The sequence below is a fragment of the Cygnus olor genome, chromosome 10 (assembly GCF_009769625.2).
Source record: "Cygnus olor isolate bCygOlo1 chromosome 10, bCygOlo1.pri.v2, whole genome shotgun sequence".
In the NCBI taxonomy this organism is placed as follows: Eukaryota; Metazoa; Chordata; class Aves; order Anseriformes; family Anatidae; genus Cygnus; species Cygnus olor.
Window position 1 is genome coordinate 11,042,517 of NC_049178.1, and position 26,923 is coordinate 11,069,439.

A 26,923-nucleotide genomic window follows, 5' to 3' on the forward strand; every position below is an offset into this window, starting at 1 on the left:
CGGCCAACTTGGCACCGAGACCCGGAGCGCTCGTAATCCAATTTGGGCAGTTTAACCGCGCTTTGCTATCCGTGCTGCTGCCCGGGAGCTTTAATCTGGCTATTGACCTCGGCTCTGGGGGTTGAGTAACCCACGACCAGGTGGATTTTCAGAGGCTGAGGCCAGGTCCGAGCCCTGCCCGTGGCATCGGGGCCGTTTCCCCGTGGAGGTGTGAGTGGTGGCGGGAGGGCAGCGGGTACGGGCGCTGCGATCCCTGCTTTCCCTGCAGGGGATCCCTCCCGCCCCTTCCCATCTTCCATCCACTCCCCCATTTCTCCCGTGAAGATAAACCCTTCTGCCGGGGCTGCTCTGCAATCCCCCGGTATTTTCAGAAATGCTAAGCCAAGGAAAATAAAGTCTCTCTCTTCCTGTGGTTGCCTACTGTTTAATGTACAAAATACAGGGGTGGTAATTGCATTAAAACGTATATAATTATACTGGAGGGGGAAAAAAAAAATCTCGTTAATTGCTCGGCTGTTTTGAGCTGATAAATGTGGAGTGATTCATGCTTTCTTTGGAGTTCGCCGGAGCAGGGCTGCGGCCCGGCGTGCGAGGGGTTAGGAGGAGCCTTGTTTTCATGCCATTAGCAGGAAGTCAGCTCGGATCCTCGCCGCCTGAACCGGCTCCAGGCTTTCTCTTATCCCTCGCGTTTTTTTCGCCCCGCTGTGTCCAGGGGCCTGATCCTCGGCCGTGCAGGGCCTCTGGCCCCGGTCCAGGCGGCTCTCGCGGCGGCGGTGCGATCGCAGCAGCTCTCCGAGCCCCTCTGCTTTACGCGCTTGGTTAAGCGCCTGCCCGCGTGCCAAAATATTCGAGCCCTTGCAGAACTAAATCCCCTGCGAGGGGAGAGGCAGACACCAGCCGGGCTTTAGGGAAGAGATCTCCTGCACGCCGCGGCCCCGCGCCCGGGCGCTCGCTGCCTTCAGCCTCCCGCTCTCGCTGCCCTGGGCACCGGCACCGGGTGCTGCTGGTGGCACCGGGTCCCCCGGCGGGGCTGGCAGGAGGGATCATCTCCTGCCGGCGGTGACACGGGGCGATGCGAAAACCACATTTCCTTCAGCGAACGCCGACCCTGTCGGAGCCGCAGATAACATCGAAGGTAATTATAGTGGCAATAAGTTGTTTGCTTTGTGTGCGCGGCCGCGCTTTATGTACAGGCAGTTGTTTCGGTCTTCCTGTGCAGACTGTTAGCTTCAACAAGGGAAGAGGAAAACCCAAAAATATTTTAGGAGTTTAAAAATAACCTCGCGGCTCGGCTGGTGCGCAGGATGTTTCGCAGAACCGTGTTCCCGGTTGGTCCAAATCCAGCTCTGTGGCCCTCGGAAGGCTTTGCTGGGTGGTCGTAAGGGGCTGCCTGAGGACCTGGGGGGCTCCATCCTGCTCCTGGACCGTCCGTGTCCTGCAGGGGCTGCCTGGAACAGCCTCCAGCAGGGAGGCAGGGAGCAGAGCTGCCCTGTGCTCGCTCGGGGTCCTGCCCCTCCGGGACTGGGGATCCTTTCACTGCGGCAGGGGGTCCGCGGGGGGTTTGCCCCCTCCAGCGGGATGGCAGTGGGGACAGCGAGCTGTCCGATGGGCTCGTCGGCGGGGGAGAACCTGTTTTTCAGGCTGATGTCATCGGGAAGAAATGGGGGAGGAGAAAGGCAGGAAGGCAGGCGAAGAGATCGGCCTCCGCGGGTCGGCGAGCCTCCAGCGGCCCGGGCTCAGATTGCCACCGGCTATTCCCCGTCACAGCCCCTACACCGGCGGCGGTGCCCGCGGCCCTGCAGGCACACGGGGGGATGCCTGGGGGGGCACGAGGATCGGGGCGAGCGCCCGCCTTGCCCTGCCTCTCTGGCGTGCTCCGTGTGCCGCGGTGCGGAGCCACGCGGCTCCTGGCCCCTCCGCAGCCTGACGTCACCGCCGGGGCCACCGTCCAGCCGCTCTGGCTCGCACGGGGTGAGCGCCCTTCTGGCAGCACCTCGGCGGGCAGCGACAGCGCGCGCAGCCCTTTCTGCCCCGCACGGCTCGCCGAGCGCGGGCGGGCGGCTGGGGGCCGCTGGGGGCCTCTCCTTCCCCTCTCCCTCCCGGCTGGAGCCTCGCAGGGGTGATCTCCTGGGACACCCACGCGTGCTGCGTCCTGCTCCAGACCTGGCTTTGCCCTCCCCAGCCACCTGAAGCCCCCCCGGTGGGGTGGGAGCGTGCTGGCACGCTGGCCCTGAGGTGCGGACGCAGCCTTTGCCTCTGTGCATGCGTGTGCCTCGCTGTTTTTATTGGATGCTCCCGTCCCGTGAGCGAACGAAGCCTCTGTCAGCCTCTGAAAGCAGAGTTTCCCCTCTTTGTGTTGCTGCTGTTGGAGCGCTTTCAGGTGCCGCTCGCTCCCCCTCTCCCCCAGGGTGGCTCTGTGCGGGGCTGTGCCCAGCCTGGGGCCCTTTTCCCACAGCGGGGTGAGGGACACAACCTGCGGCAAGGAAAGTCGTGGGAGGGCTGGGGGTGGAAAGGGGAATCGGCTACAGCATGGGCTTTGGCTGGGGAAACCTCCTCTCCCCGACAGCAGACGCCTTGTGGTGCCCGGTGCCTTTATCCAGACCTACCCACGAGGGCGGAGTGTGCCCTGCACCGGCTCGGCTCACCCCGTGACCGCAGCACGGGGCCGGGTGGAAAAAGAGGAATTTCAGCTCCGCCTGGATTTGTGCTGGATTAAAGCAGCCCCGGAGCCGGGAGCAGGCAGAAATCCTCCAGCTCTGGTCCGTCGGCACAACCCGGGAGCTCCCAGGTGGGGTTTGGGGAAAGTTGTGCCCCTCGCAGGGGGGCTGCGGTGTCCTGGGGAGCCGGGCTGTTCCCAAACCCTGCGTGTCTGGGCAGGGGTGATCCTGGTCTCCTCAAGGTCGCCAAATGAATGTCGCTGTGGGCTGTGAACCTTGAGCTGCCCTGGGTGCTGCTGCTAGGAGCTGCAGCCCCACGACCGAGGCCTGCACCAGGGGTCTGGGTGCGGGGTTTCGCTGCGTGTGATGGCGGGCAGCCCGCACAGAGCGTGCGGGGGGGCAGCAGGCTGGGTCCTGGGCCTCGGTCTCCAGGTGCTGTGGTTTAACCGGGTTAAACCAGGTCACCTCTTGGCCCTGTGGAGCTCAAGGGAAGCGTGGGCACACTCTCCTTCTTGGAAATAGGTGTCCGGCTCGGGGCTGTGTGGAGAAGGCCCCTTGTAGGGCCCAGGTCTGCCTCTTTGACAGCCAGCTGTGCTGTGGGGGGAATGGGAAGGGCAGCCGTCAGGTTGTGCCTCCAGCAGAGCTGAATGTGGTCGGGGCACGTGTGTGAGGTCCTGGTTTGTGCCTGGTGTCCTCGGCAGGGGTATGTGCTGCTGGCAGGACCTGCTGAGGCTGTCCTCGTGCCTTTCTCTGCCTTGTGCTATTGGGGCTGGGAGAAACCGTCCCAGAAACGCTGGTGAGCCAGCTTTGAATGGCTTTCTGCAGGGCAGTGTGCGGCCTCTCAGTGGTGACAACACGCGGTGGCTCCAGCTCTGTTCTCTGTGGCACGACGTGGACCAGGTATGGGGAGTTGTGCCCTGAGAAATGCCACGTCGTTTCCTTGCTGCTCCTTCTTTTGTGCCCCTGTGTGCTGGGGGTCAAACTTCTCCATGAAGCCCTCGAGCAGTGGACGGCTGCTTCTCCTCCTTGCGTTTCCTGGGATAAAAGAGGCCCAAGTCCTGGCAGGACAGGGGCCGCAGGCAGCAGGCAGGGTGCTGCCTTGGGCTGTGCCTGGGGCCAGCGGGAGGCCCCGGGGCAGGGAGGATAGGAGAGGGATCCCTGATATACAGGTAATTGTGCTCCAGGTTGGAGGGGGAGCTTCAGCGCTCGCCACTGATTTCATCAGGGCTTGGCTCCAGCCAGGGGTAAGGTCTGAAGTGATTGCGCTGCGGGGAGGGGACAGACCCAGCAAATTGCTCCCGAGGGCTGCGAGCGGAGCAGGAAGGAGTTAAACGCAGCCCTGCTGCAGATGATTGCATATGTAGTGCAGCTCCCAACTCGGTAACACCACCAGCCTTTTCTTATTGTTGCAAGGCTTTTCCCAGGCAGACGAACCTAAAAATACACCAAACGTATTGTGAGACCGACTCTCCTGTGGCCTGCGGGCTTTTCTCTCCTCCGTAGCATCTCCCCTCGCTCCCTTTCGCTAATTACTGGCAGCGAGGCAGCTCGAGCGGGTGAAGATGGAGCCGGTTCCCTCAGTCCGAAAGCAGCAAGCGACTTGGATCAAGCACAGAAAAACCCGTCAGGTCCCGTTTCTGCTGCCCTCCCGGGGGTCAGGCAGGAGGGTTTTCCCTCCCGTCGGATTTCTCTCCCAGCCTCTGTTTCGCAGCACTCCTGCGGGGCTGTGGGCAGCCTGGAGAGCCGCTTCTCCCTGAGGAAGAGGATGCTCGATGCAGCACGAGCTGCGATGGGGGCTGCAGGGGATGCTCAGCACCAGCCCTGCTGCTGCAGGGGATGCTCTGTGGCCAGCTCCGGACCACGGCCCTGTTAATTTCTGTGGAGGCTGCCGCTTTGTAGCAGGGCTGCCAGTGCCAAGTCAGCACCAGGCAGCGTGCTGGCCTCGCTCCCCAAGCGAGCAGAGCTGGTCCTTAGTGCTCTGTCCGGCCTTTGCCTTTTAAGGTTTGTTTTACCCATCCCAGCACTCCTGTTTTGTGCTATCAAAAGTGAGGTCTGTTTTCCCAAAGCTGCTTCTGCCGCCCCAAACCCAGGTTTCTGGCTGTGCTGCGGGGTGGGAAGCCCGCAGCTCCGGGGGGAGAGCAGCATGGCCCCTCTCCGTCTCTGTAGGAGCGAGCAAGTGGGACATGAGTGTTTGTGGGCAGGGCAGCAGCTCCCTGATGAGTGTACGGCTCCTTTGGGGCGGGTAGGTGTGAGCACGAGGCTGTGGGTGGTGCAGCCGGGTCCTGTGTGAGCAGCACCTAAAGCCGCGCTGGCCTCTTGGCCGCTGCCGAGGCGAGGCTGTTACCAAATTTCCTTTCCGGCGTGGGATGAAAGGGGCCAGGGTGGATTTAGCGGGTGCGCAGTTGCTTTGTCAGCTTTGTTTCTGACGGCAGGTTTCCTGCTACGTGCGTGTGAGAGAGGAGAAACCCCACGTGCGTGCACGAGCCGCCGGCTGCTGCGGGGAGCTCCGTGCTTGGGGCGCCGCGGCAGGTGCGCGTTTGGTCCCTTTTCTGCTGCTCTCCCCGGTGCAGGCGTGCACGGGCCCATGCTGCAGCACATTTTTTTTAGCCCAGCCCAGACACTGGCTCGGTTTTGGGTTGTCTGCTTGGGGTTTCCACCATTTGGGACCATGGTGGCCGTGTTTGCAGTGTGGGTTTTGCTTCCTACTGCGATCCCCAAGTCCTCCTGGGGCAAGATGCTGTTGGGAACGTAGAAGAGAAGAAAGCAAACTAACCTCTCCTGTAGTTTCTCTTATTTTTTTAATTTTAACCACTGCTGATTGCTTTAAGCAGGTCTTACTGTACAAAACCCCTGCTGGTGTCAGGGCACTAGGACGAGAAGTTGCTGCAGACGTATATTTAGGAGCAGAAGTCTCCGAGGAGCTCTGCAGACTGTCATCTGTCTGCTCGCAGCTCGCCCCAGCTCTCCCTTGCTTTGCTCTCGTTCCAGCTCCCGAGGAACCGTTCCCTAAATTAATTTGGGAATCTCCTGTTGGGCTTTCTAGCCCTGATTTGTCACAGCAGCCTGACCTCTGGCTCTCGTACCCGCTCCCGAAAATAGAAGCAATGAATACTTAGAAATGTGCTGAGAAAACGACTTCCCCGTCCCGCTCGCCCGTCCCCGCGGAGCAGCGCAGGGGTTCGGTGTTCCCATGCCACCTCCGCCGCCTGTCCCCGCTCCTCTTCCTCCCGGCGGCGTGCTGCTGGTGCGTAAGTCGGGTTTCATTTAGGTGGTAATCTCAGAGCCCGTGGTGTTGTTCCTCTCCCTGTGCCGGCGCAGACAGAGCAGCGGTCGTGCTGGGGTTTGTGTTTGGTTTGGGGCACACGCGCCTCCTGTCGCCCTCGGCTCCTGTCCTTCTACTGCTGCGGTGTTGCATTGGGGCTGCCAGCTCTGTAGTGGGGTGCAGCGGGTCTCAGCTGGTCTGGACGGGGCTGGATGAATTGCAGAAATCGTTGCTGGAAGCAGGGGGGCTGTTTGGGAGTTGCAGGGGGTGTTTGGAGCTGCACCCTGCTGCTGGGATGAGTGCGGTTGCGCAGTGCCCCCAGGAGGTCCCCTCGTTTGGAGGAGAAAGTAAAACACAGGCTGTGTGTCCTGGGCTTCGGGACAAAGGGGACAGTGTGGGGACACCCACGTCAAGCACCCAGGAAGCCAGCACCGCTGTTACTCCTCCTACCCCATCCGCACCGTGAGGAGAGCTGCTGGGCCCTGCGACAAGGACAAAACCCGCGCTGTTTGCGCAGGGCACGGCGCAGGGTGCTGGGCCTGGGTGCTGGGCACTGTCTGCTGCGCGAGGGAGGCCCCCGCCGTGCCGGTGGGCAGGAACCTTCCCCTGGCAGCCCGCAGCCCGGGAGGAAACCGAGCTGCTCGCCCTCGCCGCCGCCGCCTGCCCCAGCCAGCAGCTCTGTGCCGGCGGCGTGGCCGCATCCTGCGCCGCGGTGCGGTTAGGGGGTGGCGAGCGCCGCTCTGCTGTGCTTGCGTTTGTGGTCTTACTGATAAGGTCCTAAAACGAAGGTGCTGGGCGGGGGGGCTGCCTGTCACCGCTCCCCAGGAGGGACGGCTCTGTCCCAGCACGCCGTGCCCTGGGGTGTGGGTGCGCGCTCCCTGCCGGGAGCCTCTTGCCCTGACAAAGCACCGCAGGGCTGTGAGCTTTGGACCACGTGAGTCACTTCCAGGGCTGGTGGCTCCACGTTTCGGTTCACTCCACACCCGCAGAGCTGGCTCAGCCTCCGAGGTGCTCACACACCGTTGCCCAAACCTCCCTCGAGGCTATAGCCTCGGAGGCTGCTGCGTGGGGAGGAGGAAGGCGCTAGGAGCGCTGCGGGAACGGAGAGCTTTCGGAGCTGGAACGGAGAGCTTTTGGAGCTGGGCGCGTCCACAAAGGGGATTTGGAAGCGGTGCAGGGACCTGCCCGGGGGCACGGAGGAGCCAGCAGAGCGGTTGCTGCAAGCCCCTGCCGCTATCGCGTGCGCTGCCGCTGGCGTGGTGCCGGCTGCCCTCCGATGACACAGGTCCTGGCACCACGTTTCCTACCTGCGCCACTCCCTGCCGGGCATCCTGCTGTCGTGCTGGGCCCCGAGCGGGTTATCCCCACGTGAGCTGAGTCAGAGACGGGCGATAAGGAGGGGGGGGAGGCTTTCCTCCGCCCGCTTTTGGAGCGTCTTATCTGCGAGGCTGGGCTGGGAAACAAAGGGCTGAGCTCACTTCCCGGCCGGGGACCTTCGCAGCGAGGTGTCCGGGCTGCTTGCTGGGGGGGGGGGGGGGCTTTGCACCGTCACCAGATGAAGCAGGGAGCTGAGGCTGCACGGAGCACGTGGGGAGATGCAGAGCTCTCCATCCTCCCCGCAGCTCCCCGCTGCCTGATGGCAGCCCCGTATTTCGGAGCCCGCTGCCTCTCCGTGCTGTGCCTGCTTGCTCCCCCCAGCTCCCCCTGCCCGCAGCCCTCCTGGGCTTTGTCAGGCAGGCAGGTGGCAGGGCTGGCAGGCAGCGTGCCAGGGCTCCCCACGCTCCCAGCTCCTTTAAAAGGCAATTTTGAGATCCTCCTCTGGGTAGCAGCTCGGGCTGTGCCTCCTGCACCCCGTCCGGGCGATGCTGGAGCCCTGTGCCGGGAGGACGCAGCCCGCCTGGGCTCGAGTCCCAGCTCCCCTCCGCAGGCTGGGTCACACGCTGCTTGAGTAGTAAATTGGTGCCATTTGTGTCTGTCTTCATTCACAAAAGCCGTGCTTTTTCCTCTGCCTCTCCCCACCCCATTTGCCTCGCCTCTATAAAAGCAGCGTCCTCTCGGTGAGCAGCGTGCCAGCATCCAGTTAAACTGGGGGTGAGGTGGGATGGGGCTGGAAATACCTCGCTCGGCCAGGCACCAGGACACCCCCAGCCTGACAATGGGGCCGTTTTCCCTTTGTGCTCACGAGCTGGGAGCAAGCCCTGGTTTTTTTTTCACGTGCCGCGATGGAACGGTGCAGGGCTGCACGCCGGCACGCTCGTGGCTCGTTAGCAGCCGGTCCCTGATGGATGCTTCGGTGGGCTTAAAAGCAGGTCGGGGCCAGCTACGCCCCGCCGGGCCATTTGTATGCGGGAGGTGTGCTGGAGCGCATCGCGAGGCCGCTGCCTGCCGGGGACACGTCGCTCTGCTCTGCTCTGCTCTGCTCTGCCGCAGGCGTGCGGCCACCGCTCCTCCCCAGGGGGCTCGGCGAGGGGAGGCAGGGCCTGGCCCCTCTCCGGGGGCTTTGGGGCTCCCCGGGTGGCAAGGCTTGTGATGGGGGCCAGGCTGGGGAGACGAAGCGCATGGCCACTGGCGGGGAGGGATTTGTGGTGCGGGGAGGTTGTCGGCATCCTGAGGGTCCTGGCTCTGGGGGTCCCTGCCGGTTTTCCTCTGGGACTGGGGGTGGTGGGGGCATTTTGTTACGCTGCCTGCTAGGAGGGTGTGAAACAGCAAAACCTTATGGGGTGGGGTGGAGCAGGCTCGATTCTGCTGCAGGAAAGCCTCCTAACCCCGCTCTTCTTCTTTTCCCCTCTAGGGCTGACCAGACCGGCGGTGCCCGTGATGCCCTGAACGCCGAGCGCGGAGGAAGCAGAGGAGACTGTGTCCCGTTAGCTCCTCTTCCTTCCCTCACCCCTTTCGTTTGGGTTTGTTTCTATTTATTTTGCGGCCGGGCTTGGGGACATGGCCTCGGCCGGCCGTGGCGCTGCCGCCATGCGGCTCCCTTGGCTCAAGCCCTGCTCGCCCCTCCACGTTTGGACCCTGCTGCTCTTGGGGAGCACCTGGCTACCGCTGGCGGAAGGCAGCCCCAAGCCTCCCTTTAGGACTTTCCCGGTTTCAGACTGGAGCTTGACGCACCTGGTGGTCCACAACAAGACCGGGGAGGTGTACGTGGGGGCCGTCAATCGGATCTATAAGCTCTCCAACAACCTCACGCTCCTGCGGACGCATGTGACGGGGCCGGTGGAAGACAACGAGAAGTGTTACCCTCCGCCCAGCGTCCAGTCCTGTCCCCACGGCCTGGTCACCACCAACAACGTGAACAAACTGCTGCTGGTGGACTACTCGGGGAACCGGCTCATCGCCTGCGGCAGCGCCTCGCAGGGGATCTGCCAGTTTCTGCGGCTGGACGACCTCTTCAAGCTGGGCGAGCCCCACCACCGCAAGGAGCACTACCTCTCCAGCGTCAACGAGTCCGGGACCATGTCCGGGGTCATCATCGAGGTGGTGAACGGGCAGAACAAGCTCTTCATCGGGACGCCCATCGACGGCAAGTCGGAGTACTTCCCCACGCTCTCCAGCCGCAAGCTGATGGCCAACGAGGAGAACGCGGAGATGTTCGGCTTCGTCTACCAGGACGAGTTTGTCTCTTCCCAGCTTAAGATCCCCTCGGACACGCTCTCCAAGTTCCCCACCTTTGACATCTACTACATCTACAGCTTCAGCAGCGAGCAGTTCGTTTACTACCTGACCCTGCAGCTGGACACCCAGCTCACCTCGCCCGACTCCACCGGGGAGCAGTTTTTCACCTCCAAGATCGTCCGCCTCTGCGTGGACGACCCCAAGTTCTACTCCTACGTGGAGTTCCCCATCGGCTGCGTGCAGGACGGCATCGAGTACCGCCTGATCCAGGACGCTTACCTCACCAAGCCTGGCAAGGCCCTGGCCAAGTACCTGGGCATCTCGGAGCAGGAGGATATCCTCTTCACCATCTTCTCCCAGGGCCAGAAAAACAGGGTGAAGCCTCCCAAGGAGTCTGTGCTCTGCCTCTTCACGTTGAAGAAGATCAAGGATAAGATCAAGGAGCGTATCCAGTCGTGCTACAGAGGGGAAGGGAAGCTCTCGCTGCCCTGGCTCTTGAACAAGGAGCTGGGCTGCATCAACTCGGTGAGTCCGCGCTCGTCTCTCGGCGGGCCGGGCGGTTTTTGGCTGCTGGCCGTGCCCTGGGCCCCGTCCCGGTTACCTGACCTGCCTCGTGTGCTCCCGGGGGGAGGCCCCGCGCTCGCTCGGGGGCCTGGCACGGCTGGGGCCGAGCGCTCGGCTTGCTCGGTCGCATTCCTCGTGGAGGCTGCGGCTTTGGTGTGGGAAGGCTGTCTGGGCTGGGGCTGAATCAGTGTCTGCCGATAGCTGGTGGCCCCGAGCTGAGGCTGCGTGCTGGCACGGGTTGTTGGCTCTCCCGTGGGGCGCAGGGCTAAAGGGGAGCTGGTTTCGAGGGGCAGGACGCTTGTTTCTCGGAGGGACAGGGGGTGTCTGCCACGGCTCTGCTGGGGGGACCCTTGCAGGTGGCGCGTGTGAGCTGGGGGGCTTGGCAGAGGTGCTGGGGCAGGAGGTGTGGGGAGGGGGTCAGACAGGTCGGTGGTCCCAGCAGGGGCTGGTCCCATGCTCAGCTTGGTGGAACCAAGGCCTCCCCATGGTGTGCAGGTAGGAGGAGAGGGGATCCAAGAGTGCCTGGCTCCCTTTTTTCCTGCTCCCGCAGTACCAGGACCTGGCTGTGCTTGTTGCAGGCTGCGGGGAGCCACCAGCCTCCCAGTTCGGCTGCCTTCTTCCCGTTGCTGCCCAGGAGAGCCAGCTCCCTGCCCTCTTGGGGTCCCTTCGGGGGGTTTGGTCCCCTCCTGCTCACCACCTCCCCGGTCCCTGGGCGTGCTCAGGGGGCACGGCACCAAACAGCAAGCAGGGTGCAGGTGCTGGATTTATTTTATACAGGCAAGAGGAGGCAGGAGGGGAGGGAGTGGGCATAGACCCCATTGTGTCCTGGGTTTTGGGGTCAGCCCTGCTGCCGGGGGTGCCCGCGGAGCCGCCCTGCCTTCCTTCCCCGCCGCTCCGGAGGAGCCAGCTAACAGCTGCCTGACAAAGTAAAGGGTTTGCTGTCAAGAGCGCTGGGCTCGCAAATCAGATTTTGGCTTTGAACTAATTCAATTTTGGTGGAAAATGATGAAATCGTTACACTGCTGCCTGGTGGGTCGCACAGCTGCTGGCTCAGGCGGAGGAGATGCCGGCTGCTTCCTCCCCGTGCGCTCCCGGCTCCTCTGTCCCCCTGTTTGGGGAGGGGGCTCTGCCCGGAGTTTCCCCCGTGTGCTCCGTCCGAGGCTGGGCAGGATGTGTCCCCAGGGGGCTGTATTTTCCCTGCTGCGAGGAACAAGGCTGTTTGTGGCACCGCTGGGTGCTCAGGGGCTTCTCCACGCACCTCAGCTGCAAAGTGTGGTTTTTGCAGGGAGACCAGGAAACGTGGTTTTTGCATCCCACCAGGGAAACGTGGTGGGATGGGGAGGGAAATGCTGGCTTGGCATGGGGTGCTGTGCCACGGGGACAGGGAGGTCTTGGCCGCGGTGCAGGAGGCGAGGTGTGGTTACACGTGCGGTGACTGTGGTTTTTCCAGCTTCACACCGTGGTTGCTTAGCCATAGGGAAGGTCCTGGCCATGGAGAATTTGGGATCTAGCTGAAACGTTCCCCTTTTGGGGGCATCGTTCCCCCTTTGTTACCATTCCTCTTGAGTGCTAGAAGTAACCCCAACCCTCGTGGTGGCAGGAGAAGCGTGCCGGGCACTGGCAGCTGCCTCCTGGGGGCTCAGTGCCCCCAAAGAAGAGCGGAGCAGGGCTGTGTGGTGCTGGTCTCGCTCTGCACCGTGCCGGATAGTGCCAAGGTAGTGGTGCTCCTCTCCTGGAGCCGGCATTTTCCGTCCCCGTCCCGCTCCGCCTGCCGAGCGCGGCAGAGCACGGCAGGGCTGGATGCGGCGCCGAGCCCCTCGCCGCGCTGGGAGCCAGCCAAATGGGGTCCTGCAGAGCGTGTAACCTCGTCCTGGCAGGGAGCTCCGTGCCCCTCATAAACGGCAGCCACCGCTGGGGTGGGTTGTGGCAGCTGACGGATCTCCCGGTGATGGATGCTGGCCAGAAAACGAAGGGCACGTTGCTTTTCTTAAGGAGGCAGAATGAAATTGCCGAGTCGGGAGTCGCTCGGGATTTACGCCTGGTCTGTATGGAGAACGTCTCAGGAGCTCTCCTGCTCCTGGTCAGGATTTATGGCTGGAAGTCTCCTGGAAAGTGGGAAGTCCAGCCCTTTAGCACATCAGTGGGATTTCGTGGTGCTGGCGAGCCGCGTCCCCGAGGAGTGCTCTGAGGGAAGGCAGGGCTGGGGAAGAGCTGTGCCAGCACGACGTGGGCATCGCCGTCCGGAGCTCAGCTGTGAGGGCGAAACGAAAACTGGGGCGAGGAGCCCTGCTGACCTGCGCCTGGCTGCTGCTTCCTCCGGCCCCGGAGCTTTGGGGTGCTCGTCCCCGGGTGCTTCCCCGGCAGGTGGGTGAATGGCAGGGTGCGGGAGGACAAGGGGTGCGTGTGCTGCCATTAACTGCCCAATTACCGGCCAGTTAATAACGCTGAGCGGCACGAGCCTCGCCTCTGCTCCCTCATTGCTTCCCTAAGTGGGCCTGAAGGGAGGCGATGAGACAAGGCGCGACACGGACACGGGCGGCTCCTGGCCGGCTCTGTCTGCGACCTGTCCTGCCTCTTTTGGGCGGGTTTCTGAGGAAAATGGGAGCTTTGTGCCCCGGCTCTGTGCCAGAGGAGAGGAGGAGGCTGCCTCATTGTGGGGTAGGGTCCTCGGGGGGTGGCTGCGGTGGTGCCGGGGGTGCCCCAGCCCTCGCAGCGCCCGCTCGGCCCGACCTCGCCGCCGCGGTGCCTGCCTGCGCTTCCCTAACGAGGCAGCTTGCTGTTAATGAGCTAATTGTTGGCGTAATTATTTATCGAGGTGGTGTCGGCATCTCGGCGGCGGGCGGGTGCTCCTTGCGGCCCTGGAGTGCAGCTGTATTTGTCGTTTCCCAGAGAGTTTGTTGAGACAAAGCAGAGAGGAGTAAACACCATCAACATTTATCCTCGTGCATATTCAGCAGCTGATGAGGTTGGGGAAGCTGCAAATTGGAGTGCGGAGGGAACGGGAGTTGCCTCGGCTGCCAGGGCTCAAACACCTTCATCGGTTGTGCTTGGGGTCGTGTTGGCCCCTCTGCTGCTGCTCGCCGGGCTCCGGCTTGCTCGAGGCTGTCGGGACCGAGGGGTGCTTTCCTCGGGGTTGCAGCTGGCTGCATGCCTTGTCCGAGGAAGGGGCATTTGGGTGTCCATGCCGGGGGGGATGCAGCCATCCAGGCTCCCCTGGGATGCAGCTGGGAGGTTTGTGGCCAGTTCAAGGCAGGAGGAGGCAGCACGAGGTCTGACGTTGGTCCTCAAAGTCAGCCCAGCATTGCTGGGAAGAGAACTTGCTCGGATCTGCTCTTCTGAAACGTGCGCCTGGCAGTGCAGGAGGGTCCCGAGTGAGGCCGATGGGCCGGAGAGCTGCAGATCCCCCTTCCCACTCGTCCTGCAGACTGGCAGATGTCTTTCCAGACAGAGAAGAGTGTGGTGTCCCTCATTCATGATTTTTGGGAATCTCCTCTGCCTGGCTGCACCCAGAGCTCGCCCAGTTTAGGGAAGGCTGAGCAGGGGCCAGGCGCGGAGGGCGGTCGGTCTGCGGTCACATCCCAGCTCAGGCACCCCACAAAACCAGAAGTTAAAGAACTGAGCCAGCAAAACCGCATCTCCACACCGCTTCGGGGGCTGAGCGTGACCGGCTGGAGCCGTTCCCATTTCTCAGATGAAGAAGGGCTGGCACGGTGCTGGTGGCACCGCAGCCGGGAGCGGCACCGCTGGCTTTGGGTTGGTGGAGCGAGCACAAGGGGATGACTGTGCGTCCGCGTCCTTGTTCAACAGTGGCTTTTCCCTGAGGGTTTCGGATGCCCTGGGCTGTGCTGGCCTCCAGTTTTGGGGCCGTGGTTGTCCCTGTTCGGGGTGGAAATGGCGGGGCTGTTGTTTGCAGCTGGAGCCGCTTGGTGCGGGTGCGCGGCGTTTCCCCATACATTACGTGCACACGCTGTATGGGTCTAAAACCCCTTGGGGACTGGCACGCATTTGGAGGCGGTTGCTTGCCAAAAACCTCTCCCCTTTGAATTCCGAGTTACATAAGGAGCCTCTTGGAGCAGAAAACCCCGTGCCTCTCCAGGCCTCGGGGTGCCTGGCCTCCCTTCCAGCCCTCACCGCACGCGCCAGGACTCAGCTGCGTGCGCCGAGGTGATGGTGGTGACACTGGGGATGGGGAGGGCAGGGTCCTGTGCTGGCACCCGGGGCTGAATGCAGTGGCTGGGCTGCTCGGGCAGGGATTATTTTGCTGGCTCTGGATTCCTGACACTTTCCCCAACCTCCTCCCCAAACCACATCCCAGAGCGAGGTGTCTCGCTGCCAAGGGGAGATGGGGAAATCGTCACCTCCTTGGCTCCATCCTCCCGTGGGGTGGGAGGTCGGCGTGATCCCTCCTTGTCCCTGGTGCTCACCAGAGCTCACCTCTCCTCTTTCCTTCCCGCAGCCGCTGCAGATCGACGACAATTTCTGCGGCCAGGATTTTAACCAGCCGCTGGGCGGGACCGTCACCATCGAGGGGACGCCGCTGTTCGTGGACAAGGAGGACGGGATGACCTCGGTGGCTGCCTACGACTACAGGGGACAGACCGTCGTCTTCGCGGGCACGCGGAGCGGGAAGATCAAAAAGGTGGGGACGGTGCCGGTGGGGACGGTGCCGTGCTGCTGGGGGCATTTCTGTGCCTCCCCCGGCGTGACTTGGTGTGATGTGGGGAGCGTGCGTCCCCGTTGTCGTTCTCTGCCAAAGAAATGCACAAAACCCCCATGTCGGAGGGCTGTAACATAAAGGGATTGAGTGTTGGACTGCTGGTGGGTCAGAGTCCGCCCCGTTGTCTCTCAGCGCTGCTGGTTTGCCCCGTAGCTGTGGTGGGGCAGGCTCTGCCTCTCCGTGTCCGTGTTGCTTTGTCTTTTGACCTGGAAAGAGTCAGAGAGGTGGGTGCTGGTGTCTTTGTGCTGGTGCTGCTGTTGAGGGAAGCTCCAGCTGGGTTGGCAGTGCTGGTTTGTCTGAAGTGGGCAGGATGGAGCCTCACTGCTCCTCCTGGTTCGTCGTGGGGTCGGAGTCTCTGCATCTGTTGCCTTCACATCCTGAATCTGGCCGAAATGAAAAAAGTAGGGTCTGAAGCTGGAGTTCGTGCCAGGTGATGCTGTCCTCCGAGGGGACGATGAGCTGCGCTCCAGCTGCCCTGGTGGGGATTTGGGGTTTCTGTGTCCCGTTTGGGTGTTGCCTCACGCCTCCTCTCCCTTTGGGTCGGCGGTGATGTGCCCTGGCACACAGGGCTGGCTGCATTGCTCGGGAGGTGGTGGGTCCTGTGCTCGCAGCGTGGCCGTGTCGGGTTGTGCCTGTGGCGTAGGGGTTACGCTGTGGCACAGCCAGGAGGAAGCAGGTCCGAGATGCGCCCTCGGGGGCTGTGGGGTGCCCCAGGTGGCCCTGAGCCGCCTCCCCGAGTGGGGGAGCCTTCTCCTCCCGTACCCCAGCCCCGCACAGAAGGCCGCTTGTTGGCGGCAATTAGCAGAGAGCCGTGTGTGTGTTTCTCTGGCTGCATCTCCACAGGGCACGGATTTCCTGTTATCATAACATCGTGCCTATAATTACAGCCGTACATGCCCCGGATAAACACAGCTTGCACTGACTGCATCCTCAGCCAGGCAGCGGCGCGGCGCTGCTCCCGGCAAGGGGCAGGGAGCGCGGGGCTAGGCCGGGGAGCCCGGCGCGTCCCTCTGCCTGCAGGGACACCCCAGCACCCCGCTGGGGCTCAGCACCCTGCGTTTTCTCCGCTTCTCCTCCTCCGCGCTGTCTAAACCCAAACATTGGTTTGAAATCAGAAAACTTAGGGTTAGGAGCGCATCTGGGGACGTGGGCAGCGTGCGTCGAGGCAGGGATCGGGGTGCTGGTGATGCTCTCCGTGCCCCGCGTCCCCTGCCTGGCTGCTTCTCCTGCCTCTCCTTCTCCCCGGCGCCAGGCTGAGCAGGGGGAGCTGACGAGGCAGCTCGTCCTCCCTGCCCCGTCAGCTTGTCCTCCCTTCCCCATCGATCGATCGGGGCCGAGGGACGGGTGTCGCGTTGCTGGCGGCTCCTCCTGCCGCTGGGCTCCCACCGGGGGGGGGGGTTAAATAGCCTGTGCCGGCATGAAGGATGGGGATGGAGGAAGGAGCGTGTGGGAGGAGGGTTCACGAAGCCACAGGGACAGCGTTACGGCTCCCGTCCCTTATTTATCTAGAGAGGACGGCAGTTGCCTTTTACATGGAAGATTTGTTGTTTTTTTTTCCCTTTCTAAGTTTTTTTTTTTTTCCCAGCTCTTCTCAGTTTTTCCCTGGTCTTTGCACCTTCGGAGCCACGTGCAGGTGGCTGCCGAGGGTGGGGGCAGGCTGAGCTCTGGGTGCGAGGTCGAGGCTGAGGCCGGGGCTTGGAGCCCAGGTGTGGTTTGAACAGCTTCGTCTTCTGCAGCGCCGCCTCGAGCTGTTCGTGCTGGTTTGTCCCTATCACCAGTGTGTCCCAATGCCCAGCGGCCCCAGAGAGCCGGAGGGGCCCTCTGACCCTGCAGGGCGTGAGGGAGGGGGGCAGGAGCTCGATGGGGAACGGCGAGGCAGGTCCCAGCACAGGGCTCCAGGCGGGTTTTGCGGGCTCCCCCCTCCCAGCTGCCCTGCGAGGAGCTGGGTGCCCTGCGGAGCAAGGGGCTGCGCCGGGTGGGGGTGCCTGGAGACCCCATTTCGGGGGAGCCGTCCCCTGCCGTGCCCATGGGGTGCTCAGCCCCAACGTCCTGCCGCAGGGCTGCCCGGCCGGGCAGCAAAACGCTGCCTCGGCAGCCACCTGATCCCGCTGTCTGCGGGGCCGGAGGGAGGGGAGGGCTGTCAGTGTGTCCCCGGATGGTGCCGGCGTGTCCCCAGCCAGGGGACAGGTCCCCTGTGAGCCCGTGCTGCTGCCCCTTGGGCTCCAGCTTGAGGATTTGGTCAGACCCTACAATAACGCTACGTGATCCCGTGGCCGCTGGCGTCTCCGTGCGAGCCCGGGGAGCCGCAGCGGGGCACAGCCGGGTGCTGAGTGCTCCAGGAGCCCCGCCGTGGGTGCTGGTCAGACAAGGGGGCCCCGGTTGCACCGTCTGGGTCGGGGTAAGGTCAGGGCAGAGTCCCGGCTGCGTCTGGATTTTCCTTGGATGGCAGCTCCCATGCCCAGCATTTGTCCAGGCTGCTGCGTGCAGACAGAGCCCGCCTTTGTCCCCCGAAAAAGCCACGCGAGCCCGCCTGCCCCGCGGCCGTGCTGCCAGCAGGCGCGGCGGGGAGGCTGCCGGGCAGCACCTGCTGTGCCCCGCAGCTGTCCCCTGTCCCCCCCCGTCCCCTCTGTCCCCCTGGGAGTGGCGTACTGGGGGGGTCGTGGTGCTGGGGACTGATGCAGATGGCATCCGGGGAGGGGACACCGTCGTTCCAGGGGGAAAAATGGCAGCGGGGCGCCGTCGGAGCGAAGGCAGGCGGTTGCCTTTGGCCGGCCCCCAGCTCCCTCGTGCTCGCCGCCTGCTGCCAGCAGTCACGGGGCTGTGGGACGGGGTTTGGGGATTTCTGCCCCGCCACGGGGTGAGTAAGGCGGGGGTGACTGACTCTGGCCGTGCCGCCGGCCCTGGGCGTGAGCCACGTCTGCGTGCTGCCTGCGGGCACGTCGGGGACCTGCCCTTGCGCCCCGTGGGGCGGCGGGTGGGGAAGTGACACGGGGCTGCGGGCACGCTGCTGCGGGGACTTCCAGGGGGAAACCTGGGCAAGGCTGGCTCCCGGCGCCTGGCCGACACCGGGGAGGCACCAGTGCTCGCTGCAGCCTCTTTGCTGGGCTGAGCCGTGCCCGGGCTGCCTTTCCCGGGGAGGAGAGCAAAAAGCTGCTGTATGAGCGCAAATAGGGGTACTCGGAGGGTCGTGGGGCGCAACAAGGAGTTGCATCCCCCGAGTGCGCGTGGGGCAGTGCTGTGAGGGCGGGTGATGCTGAAGCACACACGGGGAGCACCTGGGAGGCGAGAACTGGGCGTCCTGGGGGCTGTAGGGCCGGGTCCGTGTGCCTTTGTTAGCTCACCATCCGCTCCTCCTTTTGCCAACCAGTCGCTGCCTTAGGGCCACCTCAAGCTCCGGTGCAGCCCTCGTGGGCTGACCCTGTTTCGGGTGCCCCCAGGTTATTTCTTGGGTGGTGGGACTTGGAGCAGCCTCGTGGGGAGGTGGCTCGGGAAGGGTCTTGGTGGCTTGGGAGGAGCTGGGTGTGCTGCAGCCCCCGGGTGCCCCTTGCAGCCGGCTGAGTCCTCGTTTTTGGAGGCTGTCTCTGCAGCTCTGGCTGCCCCGTTTTGCCCCCGTAATCCCTTCAGCTCCTTCCCCGTCCCCAAAGCAGATGGCCTTGGGTGCGAACCCATCAGGGCGCGTCCCTGCCGGGAATCCGCTCCCCCCTGCGGCTCGCGCTCTCTGCGGCTTGTTTATCCTCTCCCACGGAAGGCCCAGCTGAACCGGCCCCTTGTTTGGTTTCCTTGGCTTCTCCGCTCTGATGATGATCGTAATAATAAAGAATAAAACAAACTCTCCGCGCTGAGTGGGCCAGCCCTGGCCGTGCGCAGACACGCGGACCTCGCTGCTCCTCCTGGGGAGGATCGGGGGCTCCCGTGCAGAGGGAAGGTGAATTCCCAGCCCCTGTTCCCTCTGTGCTGTGCGACCCTAAAAGGGGGCTGTGGGGCTGGGGCTGAGCCCCGTGCAGGGGCTGTGTGCAGCGGGAGGAGGCCACTGGCGGGGGCTTTGCAGGAATTTCCCCGTTGCCTGCTGGCCCTGTGCTGGGAACTCGCCGGGAACTCGCGTCTCGCCTCCTTGCTGCCTGGGGCTGCACCGGTGCTTTCTGTGCTGCTTCATTTCCTTCCAAGGAACGGTTTTTTTTTTCCCCCCTCTCGGTGTTTTAAAAGCCAGATCTCTTCCCCTCGTAAAAAGCCCCCTGCTTTCTTCCTCTCCCCCTTCGCCCAGCTGTGCTGTGAGTCAGGAATTATCCCCTGCGGGCCGGCAGGGAGCGGGGGCTCTGCTGGGCACGTGCTGGGTGTTGGGGCTGGGGGCGGCTCTGCTGCCTGCGGATATAGGGCCGGGGGCTGCCAGAGAGGAGAGGTGTGGGTCTGGGGGGGGTAGAATGGCTCCTGCAGGGGGGCTGTGCCCGGCTGCTCACCCACTGCTTGGCTGCTGGCTTTGGAGAGCGTCTAGTGACCTTGATTTGTCTCTTCTGAGCTCTTGCAGGTCCCTGGGAGGGCGGGTGGGTGCCTGGAAAGGGCCACGTCCCCCTTGGAGCCGCACCCCGCTGCGGGCGGGTCTGGGCTGACAGCTGGGGCAGAGGCTTAGGGTGTCCGTGCTCTGCTCTCAGGGCAGGTGTGCGCACAGGGGGAGCTTCTCCTGGCCTCCAGGGGCCCAGCTGGGGGTGTGGAGACCTCGCTGCTGCCTTCTGGGGAGGCTTCGCAGCCCTGCATGGGGCTGGCGTCCTCCTCCCGGCGCTCCCCAGCGCGGTTCAGTGGTGTTGCTGTTTGTACGTGAAAGCAAAACTCGCCAAAACTGGCTTTCCAACCCACAAATCCACGCCTCAGCCTCTCGGGTACGGGCTGGCATCACCCAGCGGAGGTCGGGGTCCACGTGAGCCCGCGAGGGGGAGGCACGAGGCTCCCGGCCCCCCCGGCCACGCGGCTCCTTCCACGCTGCCTCTGCTTAGCGCTAAGGCAGCTTTAAGCAGCTCCGGCTGAAAAGGGGCCCATTGTGTCTGCCCGAAATCCGGCTCCCGGGGCGCAGGGAGGGCTCGGACCCCTTGTGACCCCCTTGTCCCCCGTCCCCCCCCCCAGTCCTTGCACGGAGCTGGCCCCTTGCAGGGGAAGAGGTGGCCTCACCCCGCTCCCGGGGGCAGCTTTGGTGCTCGTGGCCACGTTTGGGGACGGTGCCATGGGGCCGTGTGTGTTCAGCCACCTGGGGTAGATCCTGCAGCATCTCTGCTGCGGCCCACCTGCCTCCCCCTGCACCATACCGTGGGGCAGCCCTCTATAGGGGCAGGGGGCGTTTTGGGGGTGCTATGGGGCAGGACCCCCCAGCCCCCAAGCCCGGCTGGATGGGCGAGCGCGATGGAGCCGGGGAAGGCAGCTGGCGGCGCCGCACAAGGGCCTTTTGTTCCTGCTGCCTCGTCCCTCTGTGTCCCCGTCCCATCCCACAGGGACCCCGCTCCCCCTGCCCACCACGTACGGGGCTCCCCGGGGGATTCGGCCCCGTTCCCCAGCAGGGAGACGGGCGCCTGGGAGCCTGCGTCCGCGTCCTCCCCGGTCAGTGGCGATCATTTCTGGGCACGACAAGGTGTCCAGCGGCTGCCAAGACGAATCCATCAAATACCTCTCGGTGCTCCCAGCCCCCTCGAGAGCTCTCGCCGTTAAGTGCTGGCTGCTATAATTGAGGTGGAGGTGGCCACGCTGCCCCCGGTAAGTGGATGGGGAGAGGGGAGAGGGGGCGCGGAGCCCCCCCCGTGCCTCCCGCTCGTGGCGGGCAGCGCGCGGCGTCGCCCCGGCAAGCTCAGGAGGAAGGGGCCCCGCTGGCTTTTTGTCGAGCTCCGAACAGGATGTCTCATTGTTGGAGGAAACAATTAGAAATTCATCGTGAACCCACGGCCTCTGGGACTGGCTGGGGGGGGGGGCTGCTGCCGGCTCCGTCCTCGGGTGACTCTGGGGAGGGACGCGCTGCGTTCGGGCTCCCCGCCTCGAGCAGGATGGGGCTGAGCCCCCGCTGCCCTCTGCGCTGTGGCTCTTCCAGCCCCTGCAGCTCGCAGCCCGGCTGCCCCAGGCTCTTTACCTCCATAACTCTTTTTTTTTTTTTTTTTCCCCCCCCCATCTGCTCCGCAGTCAGCACAAAGCCGGCAGGGCAGGTGAGGAGCCGGCGGAGAGGAGCCGGGCTCGCTGCCAGGCGGGGACGTGGCCGCCAGGCTCAGCCCTTCCCCGCGCAAAGCGCTGACTCTGCGCCTCTCCCGGCTCCCCGCAGCCCCGTCCATCGGCCGGCGGGGGCATCGCCCTGGGCACCCTCCCCAAGGTGACTTTGGGAGCCTCCGGGATGTGACCGTCTCCGGAGCGTGTCCACCTCCAGCATTTTTTGGTGCTTTCTGCATTTCCCTTCGCTCAGGACCCTGCCCGTGGCACAGGGACGTGAGGCTTGGGGATGGAGCTGCAGACGTGCGCCGCAAGGAGCGAGCAGACAGGCTTCGTTTGGCTGTGAAGCCCGAGGCTGCTCAGCACCCCTGTGTGTCCCCCGCCTGTGGCCGGGCACCCCGACCCGGGGGCCATGCAGTCACAGCCCCTGGCCGCAAAGAGCGGGGCAGGGCAGGGTGGAAACCGCCCCGCTGAGATGGAAATGAGCTGGGAGGCCCCGGCGCTGTGGAGGCCCTCCTGTTGGAGCCATTGTGCCTATTCACGGGCTGGAAAGCTGGCTAATTTTGGCTTTTCAGGTGGGAGAATAGCCCCGGCCTCCCACCAAAGGCAGCGGAGAAAAGGGAGGGCGCAGGGCAGTGCTGGCATCCCGCCTGCCTTCGTGCAGCCCCAGCAGCCCAGATTAGCAGTGCCTGAGGGGTTTGTCCTGGCTTGGTGGCCCCAGGGTGGCCTTGCATTTCTCCTTTCTCCTTCCAAGGTGCTTCCAAGCTTTGCACGTCCCTGAGCTCCCACCCCATGGCGCTGGGGTTGGGACCGGAGAGGCAGAGAGGACCCCACGGGGCGAAGCTGGGTGATGGGAGAGTGTTTTAATTTTGCTGCTCTTGGCGCTCTTGAGGGCAGCGGCCGCTGGTCGCTCCGTGTACGGCACCGGGGGTCCCGAGAAACCTGAAGGCAGCAGGGAGCTGGTGCTGGGGCAGCATCTTCCCCGTGGTGATCCCCACCAGAGTGAAAAAAGGCACAGCAGGCTGAAAAGCCCGTGTGTTTTTTATTAGCTCCCACCGTAATGATGTATTTTGGATCGCTCTCCTACGTTGGTAAAATTACCAGACCTTGAACAAAGGGAAGGAAAAAAAAAAAAAAAACAACACACACCAGTCTCTCTGACCTTGGAGCTGTTGGTTCACTCGTCTTCATTTCATCCCCTCAGCTGGGGGTGCGGGGCAGTTTTGGGTGCTATTTATAGTCCGCTGGGCTTGACGCTTTTCTTCACGAAGCGAAAGGTTGTCGCCTTTGTTTCTGATACTGCAGAGAGGAGCTGCTCAAGGGAAAAGGAAGAATAAACGAGAAATGTTTGCGGGTTCCCCATTGCGGCAAGGCTTTGCAGTCTGGAAAGCCCCAGACCAGCGTGCAGATTTCCTCGGGTGAACGTGAGTGGGGTGGGTGCTGCGCGGAGGGGCGCAACCTGGTGCTCTGCAGAGCTGGGCACCACCATCAGAGCCCGTACTGGATCCAGAGTGGTGAGGCTTTCCGTGTCTGGCATGCTCGGCTGTGGGAGAAATACCGTGTTACCCTAATTCTTCCCCTCTCCATCCTCCTGGGAAACAGGGGCTGCGTTCACCCCGCCGCCGGAGCCAGGAGTGCCATCACCTGCCCGCGCCCGCATCCCCCTCCTCCGGCCTCGTTTGTAATTGACAGACTCGTTGAAACAACAAATGTTGCCGTAATTTAATTTTCAGACAAACAATAGTCCGGGGACAATGTTAAATTCATGAAACTGGCTTAATGTGATGAAATTTAATGAAGCAATTTGTGTGCTATCCTGGGCGCCGGCGCTGTGCAGGCCCCTGGCTCCGCACGGCTTCCCCCTGCTTTGCCGGCACCTCCGAGCATCCCCCGTGGCCATGGGGGAGCAAGTGTGCCGGGACGGCTTCTTTTGGGGTATCGGGGATGTCCTGAGCGGTCCCTCTTTGGGGTATGAGCCAGGGGAAGGGGGATCCAGTCGGTGCCATGCGGAGAGGGGAGAGGCCCTGCCCCTGCCCTGGCCGTGCCTCCTGGGGCGTTCACCGTGGGGCCGGTAACTTCTGGTGCAATGCTTCATAGGGAGAGCACGTTTTGGTTTTGGGATGGCAAAAGTGGTTTGTGAAGCGACCAAGGAGGCGGTTTGAGAGCCCCGCTGCTTGCTCCGGAGGTGGGCTGGATTTGTGCCACCTCGCCGGAGCCCCTTGGCGCAAAAAGCCTCGGAGGCTTTGACCCTGCTCGTGTTTTTGGGGGAACCAGGGGTGTGTTGGCTCCAAAATCCTCCTTGTGGGTCCTCCCAGCAGCAGCCCCGCTGCCACCTCAGCTCCCCCAAACTCGTGTCATGCGTGATGCTCTTCCCAAACAGGCCCTGAAGCTGAATTTGCACTGAAGGATGCTGCCAATTCCTTCCGAGGGTGGATTTTGTTCTCAGCAGGGGCACTCGCAGGCAAGCTTGCGGTTGGTAAGGCCCCTTGCAGTCCTGGGGGCTGCGGCTGCAGCAGGTCTTGTGCTGGGGGGCACGGCCTCCTTGGGGCTGGCTCAGTGCCTGGCTTCTCCTTGGCCTTCTGGTTTCCATCGGTGGCCGAAAACCTTCTAAAATCTTCTAAAATCCAGGCCTGTGTCTCAGCCCAGCAGCGTTTCCCCGCTCCTTGGGGTCGCTGTGCTGGGGTCTGGCTGGGCTCGCCACCTGGCTTCTCGGGGACGGTGCTGCACGCGGTGGTGTTTCTTGAGAAATAAGCAAAGACCTTAAAAAAAACAAAACAAAACAAATAAAACACCACAAACCCCCAAAACAAACAAAGCCGCACCTCGTCTGCGTGGCCTGTGCCAGCTACAGGGCTGTGGGGGTGATTTCCACCTGGCTCCAGGGATGGGAACTCCCCAAATTGAATTCTCTGTTTATTTCCCCAGGGTTTCTCTGTGTTACTCTCCCTCTCTTTCTGGTATGTTTATGAGCCTCAAGGGATCTGTTTTTACGCTCGACGTTTAAAATTAAAGACGTGTTTCTCTTCTAGCAGGTGAGATAAACACTCCATGTCTTAGCTGAGGGTTTCCTTCCTGCCTCTCCTTCCCCCTCTTAAATCTGAAAACTCGAGGGCTGCGAGCAAGTAACCTGGGGAGCGAGCTGCCTGGGCTGGGAGAGCTGCGTCGCTGGGCTCTCTGGCGTGGGATCTTTGGCTTCTTGGTCCTTCTGGTTTTAAAAGAGGGCAAAAATTACTGCCTTGGCTGCAGGGACGGAGGGAATCGAGGCAAGCACCGAGGGAAGCGCGCTTGGCCAAACTTGGGAAGAAAAATGTGGCTTGTCTGGGTGGCGGAGAGCACATGTGGGATGGTTACAGGGCTCGTCTGATGCAGGAGGGCTCACTGAGGTGCAGTAACTCGGCTCTGTGTCAGACGCAGCATTTCTGACCAGGATTTACCAGGAGAGAGAGACAACCCACGTCCCTGGGCACTTCACGGAGCTGCCGCCGCGCTCAGGGTGCCTGGAGCACATCCCCCTGCACCTTGTCCTCTCTTCGGTCCCTGGATCCAGAGGTAGGGAGCATCGGTGTCCCACCAGCTCACACGAGAGGTGGTGAGCCATGGAGCGGCTTCTCTGCCCCCCCCCTCACACCGCAGTGCATCACCAAAATCCCATGCGTCGTTGCTCGGTGGCTCAGCTCCCTTTCTCTCTCCGCTGTTGTCCTTTTGAACCTTTCTGCCTGACATCTGCTCGCGCAGGCTGTTGAAACAAGACCTCTGCTCCATTTTGGAAATGGAAGCGATTAAAAAGCCTGCAGAGAGCTCTGCTCTGACACCGTATCCGCCCAGGTGCCGTTTGGTGCCTGCCTCCCGGGGACGGGAGCAGCTCCGCTCCTCCCCGCTCAGCTGCTCCTCGCGCCTGTCCCACGCGCGCTGCGAGCCTCGCAAGCTGAGCTGAAAGCACCAAAAATGGGTTTTTCCAGATGAGGTTTGGTCCGTTCATTGTAAAGTCAGTGCTGTGGGTATGGGGTGCCTGGGGATCAGGTTTTGGGTCCCGGTCCAAACGTCGCCTCCCACATCCCCGCCAGCACCGCGGCGAGCGGTGGCTCTTGCTGGACAAAGCTGTCAAGGCAGAAATGTTGTTCCTGACCCCCTCTCCTCCCTCATTCTCTTCATGTTTGTGAGCGGGGAGAAGCAGAGCAAGAGAAAGAACGTTTTTTTCCTGGTCCGTGGGTTTCTGGAGATGTTTTTCATCAAGATGATGATAGTTGCATAGAGGCAGTTAATTGGGGGAAAAGCTGATGGCAATAAATGTCAAGAATGTTTCGGGGATGGTTTGGATGGAATACATTTTTAAAGCCTCCCAGCAAAAAAAAATTGAAACCTTGGCCTATTTTGAGCCTTGCCAAGAGGAGAAACTTAAAAACTTGAGTTTTCACACGTGCGTGTGTGTGTGTGAGGGATGTTTCAGTGCCTTTCCCCCCCCGCCTCGGCCCATGCGAGTTAACCAAAAGCATGTGTTCTGCGGTGCGCGGCGGGGGCTGCGGAGCCGCGGGGGGGCGGGCACACGAGTCCTGCAGGTCCTCGAGTTTTGGCAGACCGATTTTCGGCAGAGCTCAGCTCCGTGCTGCCTGTCTCTGAGCGGGGCCAGGGTCAGCTCGCTCGTCTGGGTTTCTCCTCCCCGTGACCTGCGGCTGGCGATGCCCGCAGCCGAAAGGCGGGGTGCGGCGTAAGGGTGTGTGGAGAGCTTTGATATCCACGGGCAGAAGGGGATACAGGAAAGAATTAATGCTTAAAGGTGATGGCAGCACCTCGGCTGCCTCTGACCTGCGCCGTGTCTGTGGTTCATGGCACGTGAGCTGCTCGTAGCCTGGCTGGGTCGTGGGCTTGACGGAGGGGGCAGGAGCAAGAGGAGGCTTGGGGAGGTTTGGCATGAAAAATGGTGATTTCTGGGAGAAAGGAACCATCCTAGGATTTCCTGGGGAGGATTTCTCTCTCTGAAACTTGCCTGGGACGTTGCGGCAGCGTGAATCCATCTGGGAGCTGCGCTCACCCCCCGTGAAGCCCAGCCCTCTTGTTTTCTGCCCCCCAGGGGCTGCGGTACCTCCAGCCCCAGCTGCAGCAATCGGCGCTGGCGTGTTTTTCATAAAGGCTCTTAATCACGGGCAGGATGTTTCTGTTTATTCAAGAAACGAAATCACACAAACAACCCGCCCCCAATTTGGCTTTCGCGGAGCATCAGCTGCTTGACCCAGGCTCTGGGCAGAGCCGGAGAAAATCCTCCCCTGGCCTCCCGCAGCCCGGCCGGGAGGGCTGGCCGCCGGGAGCACGCCTCCGTGCCGCGGCCGTGCCCTGGAGAGGTGCCCGGCACCGGGGTGCTTCCTGCTCGTGATCAGTCGAGGGCTTGCAGCCAGGGCTGGCTGGTCCCTGGGGTTTGTGTTTGGCCCCGTCAGCATCCCACAGGAGGCTCGGGGACCTGGGCAGGGGCTGGTCCCCGTGAGCCGTGCCGACCCCAAGTTTTGGCCCCGTGCGAGCGGCGGTGCCGGCTCCGCTGACGAGAGCGTGATTTGTTTTTTGGCTGAGCTGGCTCCTGGCGAGGGCTGGAGGTGGGCTGGAGCCTGCCAGTTCATTCCTGGGCGCTGAGGTTGTGCGTCCTCGTGTTTGGGATCCCGAACAACAGCACCCCGGGGCGCTTGCCATGCTCTGGTACCGTGACATTGGCTTTTGCTTCGGGCCCCGTCCTTCGGGGCATTACGTGGAAGGAGCGCAGGAACGTGTCGGAGCGGACCGAAATACGAACCTGACTTTTCTCCTGCCTGTTGCACGCGTCGGTCCCGGCGCTGTCGTTTCCATGGCAAAGCAGCGGGCCCGAAACCCAGCGAGAGCGGAGCCTGCGCCGTGCCCCTCCGCGTTCGGAGGAGCGGAGTCCTCGGAGACGACGAGAATAATTTAACGAGCCAT

The 26,923-nt window shown here is 62.8% G+C and overlaps 1 protein-coding gene across 5 annotated transcripts in view; it reads left to right on the top strand.

The window, feature by feature from the left end:
• The window catches only part of PLXNA1 (plexin A1), a 109,245-nt gene that overhangs the window by 3,914 nt on the left and 78,408 nt on the right, over nucleotides 1-26,923 (top strand). For 3 of the 5 annotated variants that reach the window (XM_040568860.1, XM_040568863.1, XM_040568862.1), the window contains exons 2-3: nucleotides 8,711-10,059; nucleotides 14,555-14,737. In XM_040568860.1, coding sequence (XP_040424794.1) covers nucleotides 8,857-10,059; nucleotides 14,555-14,737 — 1,386 coding nt within the window. In that variant the 5' untranslated portion in view covers nucleotides 8,711-8,856. Of the gene's footprint in view, nucleotides 1-492; nucleotides 1,136-8,710; nucleotides 10,060-14,554; nucleotides 14,738-26,923 lie in introns of those variants that run through there. The other 2 variants (XM_040568859.1, XM_040568864.1) reach the window with 2 other exon arrangements.